Source organism: Agelaius phoeniceus, chromosome Z, assembly GCF_051311805.1.
Source record: "Agelaius phoeniceus isolate bAgePho1 chromosome Z, bAgePho1.hap1, whole genome shotgun sequence".
In the NCBI taxonomy this organism is placed as follows: domain Eukaryota; kingdom Metazoa; phylum Chordata; class Aves; order Passeriformes; family Icteridae; genus Agelaius; species Agelaius phoeniceus.
The window spans coordinates 92,580,868-92,603,057 of NC_135303.1; the positions used below are offsets into that span (position 1 = coordinate 92,580,868).

Genomic DNA, 22,190 nt, shown 5'->3' on the forward strand with positions numbered 1-22,190 from the left:
ACAAATAATTATTGCTTGCTCTAGCTTTTTCTCTTAATTAGCCTGTAGAGAAATCATGGTGCCAAGGATAGTTGTGGGGGACAAGAGCATTTTTAGCTGGGTTCAGTGAGAACAGATATTTTGTTGAAACAGGAAACAAAATAATGTCAAGTCCCGTTTCAATCCCAAATGAAACGTCTTAAATTACTTTGCACCATAATGGAGAGCTGTGGAAATTTAGTGTACCATGAAAGAAAAGAGGAGTATTTGTGTTTTACAAGAGAGGGAGGTGGGGCAGGATGGACGAGCTGGTGTCATACCAGTCACACATGAAGTGCATGGCACATTTGGGTCCATGGTGGATGCAACAGCTGGACACAAAGAGCAGCTCAAGGGTATTTTGGGACAGATGTTATGTTATTGTCCCCAGTACACCAGCAGCAGTACTGGAACTCAACAAGGCTTTCTTGCACTGCATGAAGAGAGCCTACAGGAAGATGGAGAGAGGCTTTTGTGGTGACAGGACACAGAGGGATGGCTTCAAACTGCCAGAGAGTAGATTTAGACTAGATATTTGGGAAAAAGTAGGTGTCGAGGCCCTGGCACAGGTTGCACAGGGAATTTGTGTCTGGCCCATCTCTGGAAGTGTCCAGTGCCAGGCTGGATGAGGTTTGGAGCAACCTAGGACTGTGGAAGGTGTCCCTGCCCATGGCAGGGGGTGGACTGGAAGATCCCTTCCCACCCAAAGCATTCTGTGATTCTGTGGTCTGAGACCTGGGGTTAGCAGAAGGGACTGGTGTCAGGGTCACTGACAGCAGGGAAGATTAGAACACGGGGTTGGTAAATCCCAAAGCTGTCTTGATCAGGGCCAGTCCCAACTGTCCTTGCTGCTGGTGGAGGTAAACAGACACTCGCCAAGTTCATGTTCATTTCAAAACAGTTTACTTGTCATGTCCTGAAAGTACCTGTCTCTCTGTTTGCTTTGTAATAACAAACCCCTCCCTGTCTTGCTCCTGCCTGCCAGGGCTCAGCCAGGTCCCCTGGGTGATAAATGCAGCTGTGCAAGTGCTTGCAGCATCTTTATACCCTGGGAGTCAGCAGGCTGCTCTTCCCACCCCCATTGCTGGCTTCTTGTCATCCCTCATTCGCTGCAGTTTAGGGGGGAATAACCACAGGTGGAGTGGGGTCACCTGGAAATTTTTGGAGATCTGTGGCAGCATTGCTGGTGCAGAGTATCCAACAGAGTGATAGTCTGGGAGTGATTGCAAAAAAAATGCACTTCAAGCCTCAGAAAGGAGGCTGGTGGCTGGCCAGTAGCTCCCAAAAATTCCTGTCTGGGGAGGTGCTTGGTATTTTTGGTCTGGTTCCCTAAGGCAGGCGTTTTCCTGGTGAATTGATTCAAGCTGCCTCATCAGCTGCTGGAAGGAGCTAAAAGCTGGGGATGGATTTGAGAGGAGGGTTGAGCTGGTGGGCTTGGCTTATGCTGCTTGTACAAAGCAAAGCTTGCAGGGTCTGGTTTCCCCCTATCCTGGGCTGGGCATTCTTGCTGCTCTGACTTTTGTCAGTGTGGTGGGGTCATACAGGGAGCCCATCCCTGCCACAAGCAGCATCCCTGGGCTAGGTGCGACCTTTGGTGGGTGCTGTGGTGCCTGTGCTGCATCATGTTCCTTGCTGGGACAGCTGCTGGGAGCCCAATGCAAAACCTGGGTCTATCTGGGTATTACATTTGCTTTCCTAAATGCCCTGGGAAATTTTGAGGGAGAACATGGCATGACATCCTTGTAGCCTGAAAAGTGGATCTAGGGTTTGCAAGGGCATCTAGGAAGAAACTGTTTTGTGGAGAAATTATTGCCTGTGATGATGATGAGGTCCCAGCACAGGGCTGTGGCTGCCCCTGGATCCCTGGAATTGTCCAAGGCCAGGTTGGATGGAGCTTGGAGCAACCTGGGACAATGGAAGGTGCCCCTGCCCATGACATTAATGAGATGAGGTTTAAGGTCCCTTCCAACCCAAGCCATTCCATGATTCTGTGATCTTCTCAAGGTGTGAGAGCTGCCTTAGATGATGCTCTTTGCATGTAACCCCATCCCAACCAGCAGCTTACCCAAGGCTGGGAAAGATTGTTCCCTTTGGTTTTAGCAACAGGAACCCACAGAAAATTTGCTTTCGATTGTGCAGAAGGTGGCTGATGTTGCAAAAAGCATCTTGCTTCCTCATTCCTATCTCATCTTCCAGAGATGTTGAATTTGGGATGCACTAGAAACTCTCCTGTCCCTATTCTTGTTGCACAGAAGAGCTTCATTTCCAGAAAAGGGGAAAGCTGTGATGAAGGAAAGCAGCTGGTTGGGATGGAAGTGAGAATCCTTAAGGATGGGAACCTCACAAGGTTTAACAAGCCTACACCTGGGTCAGGGCAACCCCTGGGATCAACCCAGGCTGGGGCTGAGCAGGGGGAGCAGCCCTGGGAGAAGGAGCTGGGGGTGCTGTGGGTGAGAGCTGGACCTGCCCCAGCCTGAACCCCCTGCCCTGGGCTGAGCCCCAGCGTGGGCAGCAGGGCAGGGTGGATCCTGCCCCTGTGCCCCTGGGCTCAGGTGAGAGCCCACCTGCAGAGCTGCCCCAGCCCTGGCTCCAGCAGCACAAGGAGCTGGAGCTGCTGCAGCCAGTGCAGAGGAGGCCATGGAGCTGCTGCCAGGGCTGGAGCCCCTCTGCTCTGGAGCCAGCCTGGCACAGCTGGGGCTGCTCAGCTGCACAAGAGAAGGCTCCAGGGACACCTCAGAGCCCCTGCCAGGGCCTCCAGGGGCTCCAGCAGAGCTGCCCAGGGACTGGGGACAAGGCCTGCAGGGACAGCAGCCAGGCAATGGCTCCCACTGCCAGAGGGCAGGCACAGATTTTGGGCTCTTGGCAATTAGGAATTGCTGGCTGGGAGGGTGGGCAGGCCCTGGCCCAGGGTGCCCAGAGCAGCTGGGGCTGCCCCTGGATCCCTGGCAGTGTCCAAGGCCAGGCTGGATGGGACTTGGAACAACCTCATCAAGTGGGAGGTGTTATTGTCCATGGCAGGGGGTTGGACTGGATGACCTTTAAAGATTTGTTCCAACCCAGACTGTTTTGTGATCCTACAATTCCCAGGAGGAGAGGACCAGCTGGCTCCTCCTAGCATAAAATCCATCCGGGAGTGGCAGCTCCAGCATTTTGGCTGGTGGCCAAGGTATGTTCTCTGAATGCTGCTACAAGCTGGTGTACAGGCACAAAAATGCTTTTTGCCAGTGAGCCACGGGCGTGATTTAATGGGGATTAAGCAGCCTCCATGCCTGCCCTGCTGCTGCTGACTGGGGTGCGCTGCTCCCACCCAGTCCCTCCCATGGGCAGCCACCAATGGGATGGATTACTTCAGCAGGTTGACATCTCAACTTAGAGTTGGATGTGTCTTTTCGGATTAGAGAGCTTTTCACAGCCCAAGTGCCTATTATATTGCCTGGGTGCCTGGAAAGAAAAGATTTTGTCCCTATAATGGTTTCCCTTTGGTTATTTTACAAAGGACGATGCGTGGCAGCCGGCACGGGCGCGCGAGCGACTGTGTATGGATGAGCTCGTGGTTGTGGTGCTTTTATTTAGGATGTGGGCTTTGCTCTCTGCCTGCAGAGCACTGCCTGCACAGAGAGTTTTGTACCCTGGCTGCTGCTTCCATGGCATCGTGGCTCATCCCTTGGGGTGCCAGAAGAGCTGGGCAAAAAAACAGGTGTTGGTTGCCTGAGGATTGCAGCCTGCCAGGTGAATCGCAGGAGGGCACACACAGGTGCATGGTGCCCATGTGCAAGCTCATCTGGCAGGAGAACATCCTTGGTTCATGTGTTCCAGCATGATCCCTGCAGCCATCACGTCCTGCCCAGCTGCCAGAGTGATGCTGTGTGCTCTCCAAGGACAAACAGTGCAGCTCTGAAGAGGAGAGCATATGTGAAATGCTCTTCCTCAGATATTCATTATAGCTGTTCAATATCTTTACCCGGCGACATTTTCCTTGTAAAGGTGAAAAATAACAAGGGTAACATGTAATATGAGCTCTCGTTCCATCAGCTTATAGTAGAAGCAGAGGAACATGTTTATAGCATGAACCAGTATAAAATAGGTTATAAAACTCAGGCTGTTCAGAATTCAGAGGTTGGTGGTTGGAGGCTTTTTAGGGCCTGTTTCAGATTTTATATCTAGAAATGGTGGTGCATTTGCATGTATTGAATTTGTATCAAAATCTGTGAGTGTTCCTTGCTGTTGTTGCTGCAGCCAGTGATGCCCCAGCAGTCTCCTCGCCCTGACATCCCCTGTAGTGGAGCATCTCACCACAGGGTAAGCCCATAAAAACCCACCTCCTCTCACTTGATGTTCAGACAGTACTTTTCTTAGTTGTGTGCTGTTTTTTTCCTTTCCTTTTTTGATAATATCTATCACAAGCCAAAGGTAATGTCTTCCCCCAGGCAAGGAAGTCCATCTGGTGGAAAACCACTCCAACCTCATGCACAGATTTGACACACTAAAAGACTTTATGTTTCTAAAGGTGATGTGGCTTTGTTTTTGTTTAGAGAGAAGAAAAGGAAAAAGATTCACTTTCCAACCACAAAGAATTGCTTTATTGCAGGGAAGCAAGCTACATAATAAATTGTTGTCTGGGTGAGAATGAGGATTTCTGGCTTTCTGGTTACTCGTCTCCCTTTCTTGCGGGATCAAGCTGGCTGTTTTGGGTTGGATTCTGCGGCACTTGCCTGTCCCTCTCTTTTTTCCCTCCATTTATTTCTGTGTTTGTTTTGATGGGTCTGTTTCAATGCACCGTGGTGTTTGCCTGCTGTGTTCTGTGCCAGGCTTGTGAGTGGCACTGCAATGTGACAGCTGGTGGGCTCCTGTCCTGTCACTGGGGCTTTTCTGCATCACCAGGTACCAGAAAGCAGACCTGAGACTGGAGGGACGATGAAATACATTAAATGCTCAGCCAGCTGTGGATGCATCAGTATCTGAAAAGCCCAGGGCTGGCTCCAGCAGTAAACACTCATGTGGTTTTCAAAGGTGTTTACATTTTAATTAGAAAAGGGTCAGATCCAGGGTATAATAATTTACATTTCTGTGCTTGATGTTTTGATGTCTGAAAAGCTAGTGGTTTTGGAGCAGCAAATCCAAGACAGACACATCATGCTTTGTGGAAATGCAGCAGTACCTGGGTACAGAGAGTCATGGTTCATCTCTGTTGCTTTTATTTTCCATAGTAACTGTTCCTGCGGGTGGCTGGGTATGAGAGCTGCCTGCCAGCAATAAAGATAAACTGCTCGTCTCGTTCTCTGAGATGCTCTCACCGCTTGAGAAAGACGCATTGCTAATTACTTGTTGTTGGAAAAGGACTGGATGAGGAGAGGCAAAATATTGCTGCAGAAGAGGCTCATTAAAAGGAGATGCTGGAAATCAAGCCGTGCTGGTGGCGAGGAGTTCCAGCCCCAAACACAGACAGTCAAAGGTCCTCATGGCTGTGCTGCTGTCGGAGCGTGAGCTGGTGGGTGGTTGTTTGCAGAGTCGAGACACACAGAGGGTTTCACCTGACCCAAAGGTGCTGATAAGAAGCAGATAAGAAGTAGAAGGGCTGTCCTGTACTATCTGCTCTTCCCTGGTCTGTGTGGTCAAAGCATCTCCCTCGTCTGGGGCTGCAGGGAGTTCCTCCTTCTGTGTATGCTTCGGCAGCTGCTTTGGGAAGCCTGGCTTGGAGTCTCAGTGAGCAGGAAGTGTGAGGGAGGTGATGATGGAGGGTTTGACCGTGAGCTGTTCCTCCCTGCCCAGCCCCAGAGAGGCACTGAGCAGAAGAGGGTGTCACCTCAGCCTGGATATCCACCTCCACCTGCACAAGGTGATGTCCAACATGGCTGTAGGGGACAGAGATGGGAGAACAGTGGGGTGGGTTTTGGAGCCTGCGCAAGAGATGTGAAAGTTGTCATTGGTTGCTCATGAGAGAGGGTGTGATGTCTGGGCCTGGGCTGGGGCCTTTCCCTCTGTCTCCCTGGGCATCAGTTTGGTTTGGTTTTATCATCATCCCATTCAGGCACAGACAAATCTGGGCTGCTGAGCTGTTCCTCAGTTTGTGTCCCAGGTGTCTCAGAGCAGAAGGGACCTGCTGGATCACAGTGTTATAAATACTCAAGGGAGAGCTAACACGAGAGGGATGCTGGATGTCCTATCAAAGAACATTCTGGAAGCAGGTGGCTGCGTTGGTACGTGAAGAATTTGCACTGCAGCTGCCTTTTATAGGAAGCATCTCTTGTTCCTAGAAAACTCTGGGATGATAAATCCCATGCGGCAAGACAAAGGCTTTCAAGGATGTCAGGATATCTCTGTAGCCTGTCACAGCCTGTCTCTGCAGCAGCTGGCCCGTGATGGCATTTCTGAGAAATAAATATTCTCTGCATAAAGGATGCTCTGCATTCCTCCTGACTTCACTTTAGAGTCATGGAGGAATAGTCTGGGTTTTTCTTAGTGTTTAACTGAAGGATAAGTAAGGAAGACACATGAGTTTTCAATTAAATGCCATCAGTCAGTCAGTCAAGCCTAAACAGCTGAGGACACGTTGTGGAAAAGATTGGCTGGGCACTTGTCCTTTATTGGGCTTTGGAGGTGGTTACACCTTTCAATAATTGAATTTCAGTTCAGGTGAGAGGAAGCCCAATGCATGAAGTAGTTCTGCCTGAACTCTGTATTTTAGAGATTTTTCCCAATGACCTTACCTAGGTGTTGGTGTTGGGTATTGGCTCCTGGCTGTGTAGTTGTCAAGAAAATCTGCTTACAACTGTTACCATTTTGGTTGCGTGTGACAATGTGGTATTCCTGTTTCTCTTGCCCTTTGGAAGCCGCAACTTTCAAAGAAACTCACCAAGTGTGCAAGAAGACTTTAAGCTCTTAGCATCCATCCAGTGGGAGCAAAACACTGGGAAAAGCAATCTGTTTATTTTCTTTCCTTTGCTGATGCTAAGTCACATTGGACTTTGCATAGGAGCAAGGTGTACTGTTGGTGTCCTTATAGCAGGTCAGGATGTGGGTTTGTCTGGATGAATTGGAGTGAGAACTGGCTTGCTCTTGGGTCACCCCAGACCCCTACAGCTCTAGGCTGGTGCAGAGGGGCTGGGAATCTGGGAAGGGCCCTGGGGATACTGGTGCTGAGGCACCTCCAGTGCTGGGGACAGCTCTGGGCCCTCAGGACAAGAGAGACCCTGAGGGGCTGGAGCGTGTCCAGGGCAGGGAATGGAGCTGGGAAGGGGCTGGAGCCCCAGGAGAGGCTGAGGGAGCTGGGCAGGGGCTGAGCCTGGAGCAAAGGAGGCTCAGGGGGCCCTTGTGGCTCTGCACAGCTCCTGACAGGAGGGGACAGCCGGGGGGGTCGGGCTGTGCTCCCAGGGAACAAGAGACAGGAGCAGAGGGAATGGCCTCAGGCTGGGCCAGGGGAGGGTCAGTTGGATATTGGGGAAAATCCCTCCATGGAAAGGCTTGTCCAGAGCTTCCAGCAGAGTTTCCCAGAGCAGTGGTGGAGCCCCCATCCCTGGAGGGATTTAAAAGCCAAGTGGAAGTGGCACTTGGGGAGATGGGGCAGTGGTGGCCTTGGTGTTGCCAGGGGAATGGACTTGATGGTCTTGGAGGGCTTTCCAATCTAAACAATTCTATGATTCAGTGATTCTGTAAGAATTGTTTTAGGAGGATCTCTTTATGGTTGCAGTTTTGGTGTGCCAGAATGTTTTTACCCAGAAGCTTGTTTTGGGGGCTGGAGTCCCTTGGCGTGGCTGGGACACAGGTGGGTCTCATCCCAGGGGACAATCTGTGGGAAGTTGCCCTGCTGTTCTGTCTTGGCACTGCCAGACTGCTGCAGTCCAGATTTTGGAGAGCTTTTGGCGTGGGGGGGGAATGGCTGGAGCCTCCTCCCTGGGGGAGGACGTGCATGTGGGGCCCTCTCACCCATCCTCCAGTGACCTGATGGAAATGCATCACTGTCCTGCATGTCTGTGGTCTTCTCATCATGGACTCACCACGTCTTAAATAATTTTGGTTGCAAGTTCCACTCTCCTGTTGCCTCCCAACCCAAAGTGGGTTTGTTCTCCATTACTGTTCTTCACCTATCAAACTCACCACTTGTTTCCACAAGTTCAACAAGCCTGAAGCACCTTTGGGAGAAAGGGAATGAGCCTACAAGTGTAATAAAAAATGCTTGTTCTTATTATTTGCTGATGAAGGGTAAAACTGTATAATTGCTAAAAAAACTGTATAATCTTGCTAGAGCAAGAACCCCATTTAGATCACCCTTAATAACAGCTATTAATAATAATTATACATTACAGTAATGCTGATAATTACTAGGTTATAATAAGCAGTTTGCACATCTATTGACTTTTTCTGCTGATGATTCCTTCTTTTATGGTCACAGTAACGAGCACAACATGGGCTTTGTAAAATCATACGGTTTTACAAGGATTTAAGTTGGAATAAATCTTCAAGGTCCTCTATTTGTACCCCCTTGCCATGGGCAGGGACATACTCCACTGCACCAGGTTGCTCCAAGTCTCATCCAACCTGGCCTTGAACACTTTCAGAGATAGGAAAGATTTGGAAGGTTATTTTCAGACCCCCAAAACTTACAAACTTTGTGCTTTGGCAAAGTAGAGTAGAGGGAAGGGGGAAGTGATTAAAAAAAGCAGATTTGAGGTTCATCTCTCTTTGTTGTGATTAAGGAAAGTACCTGGTGTCTGGGAATCCTTTGTGGTAGGTGCTGAGCCAACACAGAGCCAAGGGATCACTGCTTCATCAAGAGCTCTCACCAACATTTGTTTGCTCAGTGTGGGAAGATAGTAAATGCTTTGATGCTCAAGTGTGGGTTTTTATTTGAAAACATTTTTTGTATGTGTTTTGAGGGTGAGGTGAGGTGAGAAACTAGCTCCAGGCACAGATCGCCAGGAAGAGCAGGAGTTTTCTTCCTGTTGAGTGATGGTTTCCTTTAGAGAGAGGTGAAGCTACCACAAGATGAATTTGTTTTAGAGTTTCCCACTAGAGATCCACAAATATCTCAGATATGTGGTTTGTGTTGTCTGAAGTAGACAAAAAAATCCTTTGGGCTTGGGTAATGTGTGGCCCAATGAGATGGAAGATAACCTCTGACCCTGCTCACTCCATCGTGAGTGATGCCACCTGTATCATTTGTCCCCTGCCTTGTGCCATCTCTCCATGCCATCACATCCCTCCAGGACTCATGGGAGCCTCCTGTTCTCCCAACTCTTTCCTTAGCACTTCCTGTTTGATAATTGGTGCTTTCCTTTTTGTAATTGGCACTAATTAGTGAAAAGGGGAGAAGCATGCCCTCCTCCAGGGCTCCACACTCTCTGGGGCTCCTTCTCTTTTTCTTTCTTCACTTTCTTCTTTTTTCTTTGTCCTTTTTAATATGGCATATAATTTTTTTCAGGAGCTAATGTGTGATATTGGTCTACATAATGAGCCTTTTTGACAGTCTGGGCACATTTGGGAATAATTCCTTGAACAGATGAAATCCTTAGGCCAGAACTGCTCATTCTCGGCAGTTTCCAAATGATGCCACAATTGTTCAGAAGTGACAGAGGAGAAAATAGTTCAGGAGCTGGAAACTACATGAGCTGGGAGCAGATTTTTTTTCCCTCCCCTTCCCTTCTGGATGGCATGTGACTCACTCCGGATTTGCTTAGTGATTTTATACTTGTCTCAAAGCAGACTGTAACTACCCATTCCTGGTGAAGGAGAGGGTGAGGGATGAAGCTGTTGTGTCCTGCAGTGTGCTGGCAGCTCCCATGTCTTCTCCCTCCCAGCTGCAGGAAGGGAGGAATATCAGATTTAACACAAGACACTGGACCACAGCCCAGTTTTTTCCAAATGTAGCATTATAAAATATCCTGAGCTGGAAGGGACCCCCCAGGATCACCCAGCCCAGCTCCTGCCCTGCACAGACCCCCAGCAATCCCACCCTGAGCATCCCTGGCAGTGCTGCCCAAAGGCTCCTGGAGCTCTGGCAGCCTCGGGGCCGTGCCCATTCCCTGGGGAGCCTGGGCAGTGCCAGCACCCTCTGGGGAGGAGCTTTTCCCTGATATCCCACCCAAACCCCCCTGGCACAGCTCCAGCCATTTCCATGGGTCCTGTCCCTGTCAGAGGGAGCAGAGCCCAGTGCTATGCCCAGCCCAGGAGCTGGTGGTTTCCTTTCTTTACTGTGTTAGTCATTGAGCCCTGGAGAAGTAGGAAGGAGAAGAGAATTATAAATCCCCTACATCTCCTATAGAGGCAATTTTCTGCAGTGAGAGGTTTTAAAAGTGAATTCTGTTGCGATCTCTGTCTCACCTCCTCACTGGACCGTTTACACTTGCATCATTAGCTCAGCATTATTTACTGCCACTGCCCTAGAGAGGCTTTTCAGTTATCATCCTCTTCCTCAGACATGTCCATTACACCCAGCTTCTCACCCATATCCAGAACAACTAATGCTTTGGATTTATTAAATCAAGCATTTTAGTGTCACATTTTTTTCCTCTCGTGCATATGTCTGGAGATTTTCAGTAATTTTGGTTTTAAGCAGGAGGCCAGGAAATACGTCTGTTGTCCTTAAATGCAGGAATATTACAGAAACGGAACATTTTTTGCATGCCTGGAAGCCCTAAAAGCAACCACCTAGGATTATGAGAAATTGTATTGGAAATGCAGATATATAGCAAAGAACATCCTGCACGTGGCAACCGATAGGCTTTGTCTGCTGGGGTTTTTTATAATTACTGGGAAATAATTCCTCGCTGTCTTTTTTGTCCCGCTTCCTCAGGCTCCCTGCGTTCCTGGTGTGCCCCCTGAAGGGATGGAGAGCTCCTCAGTGGCATCAGCCTCCTCGGAGGCGGGGAGCAGCCGCTCCCAGGAGATCGAGGAGCTGGAGCGCTTCATCGACAGCTACGTCCTGGAGTACCAGGTCCAGGGGCTGCTCACCGACAAGACCGAGGGCGACGGCGAGAGCGAGAAGACACAGTCCCATGTCTCACAGGTGGGTGAAAGGGACCTCCTCCCACTCACTGTGGGGTGAGAGAGGGGCTGGGGGCTCACAGAGTGTGTTCTCAGCTGGAGTAGCTTTTTCAGGGTTTGAATGTGGAGCAGGATGTGGTAAAACACTGGGTTTGAGGCAGCTCGCTTGTTTGGGGATGTATTTGAGGTTTCCAAGCTGCTGGTAGTGGTCTCCTGATGCTGGGTTTGGTTATTTTATGGTCTCAAGGTGCATCGTTGAAAGTGTTGTAGGCCAGGTTGGATAGGGCTTGGAGCAACTTGAGACAGTGGAAAGTGTCTCTGCCCATGGCATGGGTGAAATGAGGTGGGGTTTAAGGAAGCCAAACCATTCCATGATTCTACATATGAAGGATCCCATTTTTACCTGGTATCAGCAGTGTTTGATCTGATCTGTCTGAACTCTGCAGGTTTGCTGGAGCTGAGGATCTGACCCAGAGCTCTAGACATGTTTCATATCATCTCAATGTAAAGAAATTACCAAACAAAGGAACCTTTTTAACAATAGATTTTGGTGAAGAGGTCTTCTACAATTTGAGGATCAAAGCCCTTAGAAATGGGACAAAATATATTCAAAAAACTAGTGATTTTATTAACCCAAGGCTGGAAGGTGTCTGTGTTTGAAGTGACGCTTTGGAGGGGCTTCAGGCCAAACAGACAAGTTCTGCTTATTAATGTGTCAAGCTCAAAAGTAGTATTGAATCAGAAATAAAATAATAGACCAAGTTTTGTAACCTCTTCCAGCCTGCCTACTGCTCTGCCAATAAGCTCAGGCTCCCTCTGCATCTTAAGGACAAAAATTTCTAATTCTCATGGCATACCGTGTACGTTTTTTGCAATAAGATCCTTGATTGCAACCAAATCCATCTTCCAGTTGTGGAAATGGCATTTTAGCTTTCCTTCTTGGCTTGCCCTGGAAGAAAGGAGCTGCTGAGTTTTTAATGTCAGTTCTGAGAGTGTTCTCTTTCAAGATGGCTGGGTTTTATTTTAAAGGAAAAATTCGTAATAATGAAAGATCTGAACATTAAACCTTTTAATTAAACCAGTTATAGAGGCAACTCAAATGAAGCAGCTAAATGAGGTTGTACCCCAGACCATTGATGCAGAAGTTTAATTAGGATTTATTGTGGAACTCCATCAAAATGCAACATTTTGTATTTCTAGGGCTGTGTATTGGACAAAAAGTGAAGGTGGGCTTTTACTTTAGGTCACTTGCATTTATCAAGCCATGTCTTAATGGATGCACTAAGAAGGAATTATCTACTGTCTCACAAAGGTTTTGTTTTCATTTTTCCACCTATAAAAAATAATCAGGATTTTTTATTTCTGATTTTCTCTTTCTGATCAGTTCTTAGCAAAGCAAGGAATAAACAGGCGCATATCCTGCAGCTGACTGGAGTAACCCTGGTGGAAGGCAGCCTGATGGAAGGTGGCACGTTCCCTCATTAATGAGAGCTAGAGGGAGAAAGATGGATTTAAGGGAAAGGCACTCAGCTGAGACCAAGGAAATTGTTTTTAACTGCAAGGCTCTGCCAGAAACTAAATCTTTAATGCTGGGCAAGTTACTTAATCTCTCTGCAGTTTGTTTCCTTATGGCTGTGATGTTTTCCCTGCCTGAGAGTGGATAAATCCATTCAGCCGAGTGTGTGAGAGTTGCTTGGATGGTACCACATTCCTGAACAACTGCTCTCCTTGCTGGGGGAAGGAAAGAAAGGCACATCCTCCTCACTCAGCTCCCAGGGAAGCTGAATCCATTGCCATTTCAGAGAATCCCAAAATGTGGATGTTCCCATGATGGGGATGTCTCCAACCTTGCTCCCACCAGGAAAAAAGAGGAAAATCATAGAGGAAAAGGTGATTTTATTTTGCTGTGGAGATAATGAGTGAACTTGTTCCTTGAGAGACCTTTCCAGGCATGTGGTTGCACTCAAAATTGTTAAAGCAGATAGGGATACATCTGGTATCCCTATCCTGGTAAATAAAAGACTCTCAAGAGTGATAGCATCATGAGCCTGCTCAGGGGGCTGAGCAGAAGTGGCAGGAGAGTGATGGGCAGCTCTTTAATGAGGGGAGACTGAAATCCCCCCATCTGTGAGCTAGGATGGGCTCTCTGATGAGGGCAGGGATCATGAGCAGTTGTAGTGAAGACTCTTATTCTGTGGCCTCATCCATACCTGTCAGGGAGCTCTGAGGTGGTTGTTTGTATGGAAATGACTTTTCATTTTCTTGGCACATCATCCTTGGTGATGGTACCAAGCCTTGAGTGTCTCTGGAGTAGCCAAGTGCTTCCAGCATGGAAGACCTCGGAAGTGGGGCTGGTCAGTCTCCACTTTGTTGAAGGAGAGACAAAAATGACTTTGGAATTAAGCAGCATCTTTGATGTTTGTCTAGTGAAAATTTGGTTGTTTTTGGTTTGGTTTTTTTTCACTAGTATGATACAGCCCTATATTTCTTTAGGGGGAAAAAGAACCAAGGCAACAAATGACACCAAATTCAATTATTTTTGTGGAGACACGTTTCTGTCCAACCTTGGGGCAAGCTGGCCTAAGAGTCTGCTAATCTTCTATGGCCACATATGGCAATGGCCAAACCTATAGTTTCCATACTCATTTGCTGTTTTGTTTAGAATGAAAACACAGGGTATTGGCTGCCCAGGGCATTTATCTGTCCTTGAAGCAAATAGAGTTGGGAACGAGGGTTTAGGAAAAGCAGAAATTTTCCAACTTTCCATGGCAATGAATGATAAGTCACCCTAGTGTGTATCACACACCTGGGGTTCCAAGCAGTGTCAGAGTCAGCAAGGAGGTATTGGGGCTGGATTTTATTGCAAAGCACTATATCAAATGCTTTCCTACAGTTGTTCCTGCTTCTTCCCTGTACCCACTGTCAGCGGGTGGAGCATTTCCAAGCCAAAGCCTTTGGGATCATCCTCAAAAAGGAGGGGGTGCCACACGTGTGCAGCAATGCCCGCGGCGGGACGGTGTTTTCTGTGCACTGTGGACTGACACAGCAGTTTTGCCCAGCCCAGCTATTATTTTACACAATCCCTTTTTTTATCCCTTTTGCAGTGGACGGCGGATTGTAGCGAGCAGCTTGATGGCAGCTGTTCCCCATCCCGAGGGAAGGGCTCGTCGTCTCACGAACATAACCAGGTACGGTTTGTGCTCAGTTCCTCCTCCCCAGAGCTTTGCCTTTATTTCTTGCACTGCCTCACCTGGGAGGTGCTGCCAGCTGTCTCCCTCTCCCATGGAAGGGGAGATGGTGTCCCTCTGCTTGGCATCTGAAAGCTCATTCCTGCCCAAACATCCTGATGTGCAGATGGATGCTTTCATCCAGGAGCTTAAAGGGGAAAAAATAAGGAGTGTGTCGCATTTATTCCAGAAGACTTTCTTATTGTCACCTGTGTGAGGAAGCTGTTAGGAGCATCAGAGCTGACTTGGATGGATGAGATGTGGCTGGAATAAGGGATCTTTGTGTGTAGCTGGGCTTCTGTGTTGTGTGCTGCAGCACAAGGATGGTGTTGCAGGGAAGAGCATTACGCAGCTGAGAGGGTGAGCTGGCAGAAGAAGCAAAGTTGCACGTGCTGAGAGCCTGTGTTGGTTGTGCAGTGACAGGAGCCAGGTATGAGTCAGTTTTGGTGCTTGGACATGGTGTGAACATGAGTGAGGAGTGTTTACCAGGCACTGCTAGAGGTGGTTGCCCCTCCTCATGTGAGTACCCCCATGGAAGAGAATTGGGTTGGGTGGGGGCTTGTGTTTGATCATTCTCATCTGATTGACAAGCTGCTGTGTCACCATGAGACATCAGCTCTGTGAGAACAGCACTTGCTTGAGCAGATGTGAAATTTAGGGATCTGAAGGAAGGGGAAACAGCATTTCCAGTTGCTGTGGCTGATGGATGTCCCACCAAGAGAAGTGGCTTCAAGTTGGTAGCTTTTATTCTCTTGCTGTGCTTGCTATCCTCCAGATACAGTCTTGTGCATGGATCCATGAGGGGGAGTTTGGGAGCCCTTTGCAGGGTGTAAAAGAGGCTATACCAGTCTGAGCAGGGCAGGTTGCAGCTCTCGTTTTGGGCACAGCTTCCTCCCATGGAGCCATGCTGGAAGTTCATGGCTGAGGGATGGGGGCTTAGGCATCCCATCCCTGCCATGGCCAAGGGATGCTGGTAGCACCTCTGCCAACACCTGCACCCAGCAAAGGCAGGGTGTTGTTTTGTAGGAGGGCGTGTGCTGAACAGAGGCGCTGCTTTGGATGAGCTCCTGAAGGTGCCAGATGGAATTGTGGATTTAATTTATTACAGCTGTGATCTGCTTCAAAATATTCAGCAGCAAAACCTCATCAGGCTCCCTCCCAGCACTGCAGACAGCTGTTGGATGTTCAGCTGGAAGGCTGGCCATTTCCATCAGGCTGCCTTGGGTGGATATGGGGCTTTCCTTAGGGAAGAGGGTCCCTGGCCCTTCTCCCAAGGGCTCTGCTGATGTGCCAGTGGCTGGTGGTGACCACAGGAGGATGCAGGAGTCATGCATGGGTGTGACTTCCCTGACAGCCTCCATCTGCCTGGTGCCATGCGCTCTTTTGTTTCAGCTTACATGTTGGTTGGTTTTTTTTTTTTTGTTTTCTTGCTGTTTTTTTCCCTGGGAATTAAATGTGTTTGATCTCCTCCTACAGGGAGCTCCTTTCCTACACACAAACACCATTCGCTGATGCCCAAGCTGCTTACCCTGTGTTTGGGCTCTCTCCCAGCCTGCAGCAGAGCTAGTAATTATCTCTCTCCATGTTTGGCTTCCTTTAACTGTGAGTAACAAATTTTCCTTGGCACCAAAGAGGAGCTGCAAGCTATTGTTCCTCTGTCCAGGCAAGCATTTCTCTCGCTGTCACTGATATATGAGTTAAATGCTGCTGGTGAGCACCAAGTGCAGTTTCTTACCATTCCTGGCTATTCTCACAAAAAAATCTTTCAATATTAAAAAAAAAAAAGTCATTACTATGATGCTTGTCCTGAATTAAAATTAGCAATCACTTTTCAAACCTCCTAAGGAAGAAGCCAGCTAATTATTTCCCAGTGGCGGGAGGGGTTGCGTTTATGGGGTGGTTTTTTTGTTTTGTTTGGAGTTTGTTTGGTTTCAGATTTTTGGTTTTGTTTTGGTTTTTGGGGTTTTTTTGTTTGATTTTTTGTTGTTGTTGTGATGGGGGTTTTTTTGTGCAGTTTTTTTATGTATTTGAGGGGTTTGGGCAGGAAATGGAATTCCTAATTTTCTATTGTGTTTCCAGCTGAGATCTCTGCATTGCCAGTCATACTTGAAAAATACTTGGATGTGAGATTTCTGCTGGCTTCAGCTAATGTGAAAATGTGGGTTATGTATCACTGACCATGGTATGCTTCACGTGACCATCAGAAAGGGCATTTATATGGAAATCTGGGTTAGTCCAGGAAATATATTCAGCATGTGGTTCATTTTCTGTGAAGACAGAGTAGTCCAGTCTTGCTTTTTCAGAATTAATTGGCTTCCTAAAGGTTATGGAGAAACCTAGAGAGAAGATGACTTTTCCGTGCCTGCAAAATCCCTCTATGTATCCCTGAGTACTTGATGCCTTTGAAATTCTGGGTTATATGATCCAGCAAGGTAAATAAAAGTAAAAGAAAGATTTTTTTTTTGTGTGTCTGTGTTATGCATTTTTATATAGTATGTGTGTATATAAGCATCTACTGGTTGTTGTACAAGTGAGGGAGTTAGACATTTCTAAATAATATACAGTATAAGGGTAAAAATAAAGTGTTTTTACCCTTCATTTTTAAGTGTTTTCACTTTCATTAAAATGAAGGTAAAAACAGTCCTGGATATTCCTAAATTGCTGGTTTCTGATGTTGTTGGGTGTCTCTGGAAAAGAGCACCCAGACTTGTCCTGCTCTTGCACTACTTGGTGAGACCTGTATTAGCAGCTGTGTGAGACTTGGAGTCAGTTCCCAAAGGCTGGCAGAAAGGCATCCCATACAAAGCAGTGGCTTAAAAAGAGATATAATTCCCCCTGAAACCTCCTGGTCTTTCCAGTTCTGTGGGTGGGTGGCTGTGAGAAGATGGTCTGCTCATGGAGGAATCTCCTGAGATACATTTTGTGAACTCATGTGCTGAGAAAATCCTGGTCTCACAATTACATTCAGCTCATCTGTAATTCTTGTTTCCTGCTGGGATCTCTCTGTTTGCTGCATGGTGTGGCCATGTTCCACTAAACCCCTGAAAGTTTGCCAGGTCTCACCACGTGTGAGCCTCTGGGGCAAAGACCAGGTACTCAAAATATTCTTTGAGCACCTTACTGCCTCTGTAAAGAGGAAGGTTTAGATAATGGAATAATTTTAAACTCTTTTATGTTTGGATTTTTTTTTTCTTCCCCAAAAAGAGCCAGTGGGAAGTTTTTATATAATACTTTATTTGCATTCCCCTTGTGAGGCTGTGGCAAGTAGGAAGCTCTTTGATATATTTCTGAGAGCAATTCATTAAGTAAAAAAATCTGGAATGGTGCATATTGAGGGATCCAGCAAAGCTCTTGGTACTTGAAAGGCCTGGCAGGAACTGCATCCCAGGCTCCCCTTATGTAAAAGGCATTAACAAAAACCAGAACAACTCTGCGGGTTTGTGCCATTTCTCCAGGCAGTGGGAGATGGAGAGCTGAAAATCCTCCTTCCTGGCCAAGTCCCTCCCTTCCCCCATGGTGGCTGGCTGTCACCCATCAGCACCAAGGGAAAAACCTGTGTTGTTGGCAGGAAACAGGACTTGCTATCATCCCACTGCTTGTGTCCATGCCCCACCAGGTGCAGCAGGAGCTTGGTACAGGGTTTGGGCCCTCAGAGGCTTCTGCAGTTGATGGTTGTGTTGTTGATCTACTGAGCAGTGAAGGAGCAGGCAGGGTGTGTAGATCACACCTGATGATCCCACACCTTGCTTGTAGCACCCTTGTCCTGTCCTCCCTGAGGAGCTGGTGGTGAAGGAGATGGCTTTGCCCTCCTGTTGAACCAGCAGGAACAGCAGCACATGGTGGCAGGGTGAGGTGGTGGGATTGTGCTCTTGGGCCTTGGCTGGAGATCAAACTGCCTGGAGTAAAGAGCATCCCTAACTGTGCCAGCATAAGAGTTCTGACAAGGGCCTGGAGGGACAAGGGGGAATGGCTTCCCACTGGGAAGGACTGTGTTAGATGGGATATTGGGAAGGAATTCTTGGCTGTGAGGGTGGGGAGGCCCTTGCACAGGGTGCCCAGAGCAGCTGTGGCTGCCCCATCCCAGGCTGGACAGGGCTTGGAACAGCCTCATCTAGTGAAAGCTGTCCCTGCCCATGGCAGGGGATGGAATGAGATGAGCTTTAAGGTCTTGTTATTCCATGTCAATGTCCTGCAGTCATGGCTGGAAAAGCTGCCATGTTGCCAAAGCAATGGCAATAGGAAGTGTGGGGCAATGTGTGAAGGCTGTCTCTTGGGTAACAGCAGATTGCACTGCACAGAGGAGCTCAGTTTTAATGGAGAGTGGAAAAATCAATCTATGCAGATTTTTTTTCTTTCACAGTTCCAGAAAATTTTCTTTTGCAGGCATCAGTGCTGCTTAACTTCCTGGGATCAGCCATCAGGAGATCCTGCCTGGTGGATGCTGCAGAAGCAGGTGGGAAGGGAATCATGGTCTTGGACAGGGGACAGAGGACATGTCACTGGGTCCAGATTAACTGAATTTAGCAGTGAAATTGTCCTGCTGGCTTAAGTCCAGTGACATCAGCAGGCAGCATGTAATGCCCCAAATTCTTGGCTGACCAGATAGGGCTGGAGAGACAGTGGATTGGCAGGGTCTCCTGACTAAATTTGTAATTCATTTTCCCTGTGCTGGTGGATAGTCTGTGTCTCATTTGAGTTGCCTATCCTTGGGTCCAGATGTGAAAGAAAACAAGAGGGATGACTCTGGAAAAACTTCTGAAATTATAGAATATTAAGGGGGTGGAGTGGATGTTAAAAATCACCCACCTGCCATGGGTAGGGACACCTTCCACTGGAACAGGTTGCTCAGGGCCTTGTGTGCTATGAGCACTGCCAGGGTTGGGGCATCCACAGCCTCCCTGGGCAACCTGGGCCAGTATCTCACCACCCTCACAGTAAAAACATTCTTCCTAATATCCAGTCTAAATTTCCCCTCTATCAATTTGTACCCATTACTCCCTGTCCTGTCACTATAGTTGTTGATGCAGAGTCCCTCTCCAGCTTCCCTTTAGGCTCCTTTCAGATACTGGAAAGTTCTGTGGGGTCTGCACACAACCTTCTCTTCTCCAGGCTGAACAGCCCCAACTTTCTCAGCCCATCTTTACAGGTGAGGTGCTCCTATACTTTTATCAACCTCATGGCCTCCTCTGGACTTGCTCCAACAGTTCCATGTTTGGGGAATACATTTGGGGTTCTCCATATCGTTGGCCCGCTCATGTTGTAGGCCAGGGCCAGTTTGTACAATGAACTCAGCTGAGGTTGTCCACCATGCTGAGGATGTGTTGGGGCAGGTGGATGCTGGCTGATGCTGCAGACACTGATTTTGTGTTTCCAAAAGAGAAGGAGAAAGCAGAGAAGGCAAGAAGGAGAAAGCAAGAGAAGGAGAAAGCAGAAGAGTGGCTTTGCCAGTGAGTACATGTTGATGCATGCCTGCCTGATGGAGGAAGAAAGTAGGACTTTAGGTGGTGTGACCTGCCCATGGGCAAAAAGCAGCTCTGAGAAAACCAGTCACTTTTCTGCCTGTAATTGCCAGGTGATGCTTCCTCCCTTAGTGGATGCAGCCCTGCTCAGTTATGGTTGGAGAGGACTGCTGAGAAAGAAATCAAGTCCTTCAGCTAATGTAAAGGTGTAACTATCTCTGGGACTTGTGTTTGGGCTCGGCCTCATGAAGCAGCACTGCCTCATGTGAAGCAGACACCTGCTTGGGTGTCAGGAGATCTGGGAGGGAGATTTTTTATTGCCTCGATGCCTGCTCTGGAGAATTGCTGCTGCTTACTGAGGGTGGGAAGAAGTGTCTTCTGGGCCTGGTGTCACCAGTGGGTCACATGAGAGGACATCTTGTCACCCTCATTTTCTGTTTGGGTAGAGAAGACCAGGTGATGCCTGTCTGCCCATCGTAGAGCTTCCCACACTCCTGTTTTTGTGAGATTTGATTAACCTTTGAGGTCTCCATCTTTCCAGGTTTGGATGAATAGGTCAGTCAGTGCTGGAGCTCTAGGCAGGGAAGGGATGACATGAGCCATTTCCTCTGAGGCTGGGACAGGGCCTTGCTGATGGGTTTCCATAGCACGTCTGGAGTTCTCAGGGCCATTCTGAGAGCCCTCAGTCTTCCTCCTCTTCATCCTTGTGTGTAAGTGAGCTATCTAGCACATCCTTGGCTAGCATGGCTCTTCCAGTGTTGTCCAAAAAACACAACCACACAGGCTTGGTCCTTTCCCAGGTAGTCCAGAAAGATCATGTAAGCTTAACTTCCTAATTCCAAGTCCATCAGGTCCTTTGGTCCTGTGTTATGACACAAGTATAGATAAAACCTTACTTTCCCTGTTGGCAAAAGATCTCAAAGTGATGTATGGTGTCCCTTCTGCAGATTGGAGAGGGCTGGGGAAGGTGGACATAGACCTGGGAAGGGAAGGAACAGAACCAAAGGGTTGGGGGTTCTGCATCACATTTTCGTAACAGTTTCTAATGTTCTTATGTAATACTTTGAGGAGAAAGAAGCTAGAAAGTTTACTCTACTAAGATATTTAGAGTAATCTTACGGTTGGGTTTTTGTTTTGTTTTTTTTTTTAAGGTGTATTTTGAGTTATTAAAATAATTAGGCCTTTGGTTTTCCTTATTAAAATTGGAGTGGTTTTTCTGGAGTAGGTCTAGGGAGGTACTTGGAGTGCAGTGCAAAAATTCTGCATAACAGGAAGATTTGGCAGCAGCACAAATTGGGTGTGTGAAAACCTCCACTGCAGAAAAACCTCAACAAGGGCCTTTTACACAGTACCTGTTTTCTGATCTGACCAGGAGTAAGATCAAAGTTGAGGAACCATTTGAAGGACACCCCACAACTTGATCTAGGGATCTCCTGGTGCAGATGTGAGACCTTTGGCATGCTGGGGGATATCTCAGAGGTTTTTGGGGTCCTGAGAACTCTGAGTATTCCTGTTATTTTACCTCTGGCCTACCCAAGGATGCTGTACATTGAATATTGCAATTTTTACATACAATTGAACATGAATCTCATCCAGAATCCATTGATATCTTCAGGACACTTGTAACTTGTGCTGCTGCCAGGGTAGATCTGCATCTCTACCAGCACAGCCCACTTCACCCATACTTATCTTCACTGAGAGCAGCCACGTAGGTGATCACTGTGTTTCCATTTATGGCTTCTGCACTGGGGAAAACTTATCTTCTTTTTCTGCAAATAGGATTTTCAAACTTGCACTGAAGCAGCAGAAAATATTAACTCTTGGGCTGGCAAAGGCAGCAGGATTAATTAGTTCATGCCTCAAAGAGCTCACTGCAAAGGTGAAAATTGCAGTGTAAGTGAAACATACGATTATTGCTAATTAAAATGCAAATGTTAGATTTGACAGCTAGTTTCCAAAGGAGGGCTGCTGGCAATGTGCATGAGCCTGACAGTTCCTGAGAAGGTGCAGAGCTTGGCCAGAAGGATTGGCATGGTTTTGAGCAGCTTCTGGGAATCAGTCTCTGAAGGGATAGTGTTTTCCCTCCCAGTCCCAAAGTGTGGCTCAGAGGTCCCATCTCCTGCTGGTGAGTGTAGACCAGAAATGGTAGGTGGAGGAGCTCAAATAAGATCTGTGAGCCAGAGCTCAAGGACTGTTTGGGGAGCTGAGAGAGACTGGGAGATCCTTGGTTTTTTAAGGGCACGGCAGAGTAATGGGGAATTGGGTCAGCAGGAGGCAAGGAGTGGAGAGCTTTGTGCCATTACAGCTGTTTCTTCAGTGTTTATCTCCTTTGGCAGCCAATTCTGTTCCTGCAGCATGGTGGGTGAGTTTAGCAGGAGCTGTGTGTGGAACATACACAGAATGGAGGAAAAGCAGTGCCGCGTGTCACCAGTGCCAAGCCGTGGCTTTCTGCTGGACTCCAGCTGCCTCTGGAGTCTGGGAATAGGTTTTTATGGGCTTTGCAGTG

General features: G+C 47.9%; 1 protein-coding gene across 4 annotated transcripts in view; it reads left to right on the forward strand.

Moving 5' to 3' along the window:
- CTIF (cap binding complex dependent translation initiation factor) overlaps positions 1–22,190 on the forward strand; it is a 148,602-nt gene that overhangs the window by 17,559 nt on the left and 108,853 nt on the right. For all 4 annotated transcript variants that reach the window (XM_077171337.1, XM_077171336.1, XM_077171339.1 and 1 more), the window contains 2 exons: positions 10,808–11,020; positions 14,103–14,186. In XM_077171337.1, coding sequence (XP_077027452.1) covers positions 10,808–11,020; positions 14,103–14,186 — 297 coding nt within the window. The remainder of the gene's footprint in view (positions 1–10,807; positions 11,021–14,102; positions 14,187–22,190) is intronic.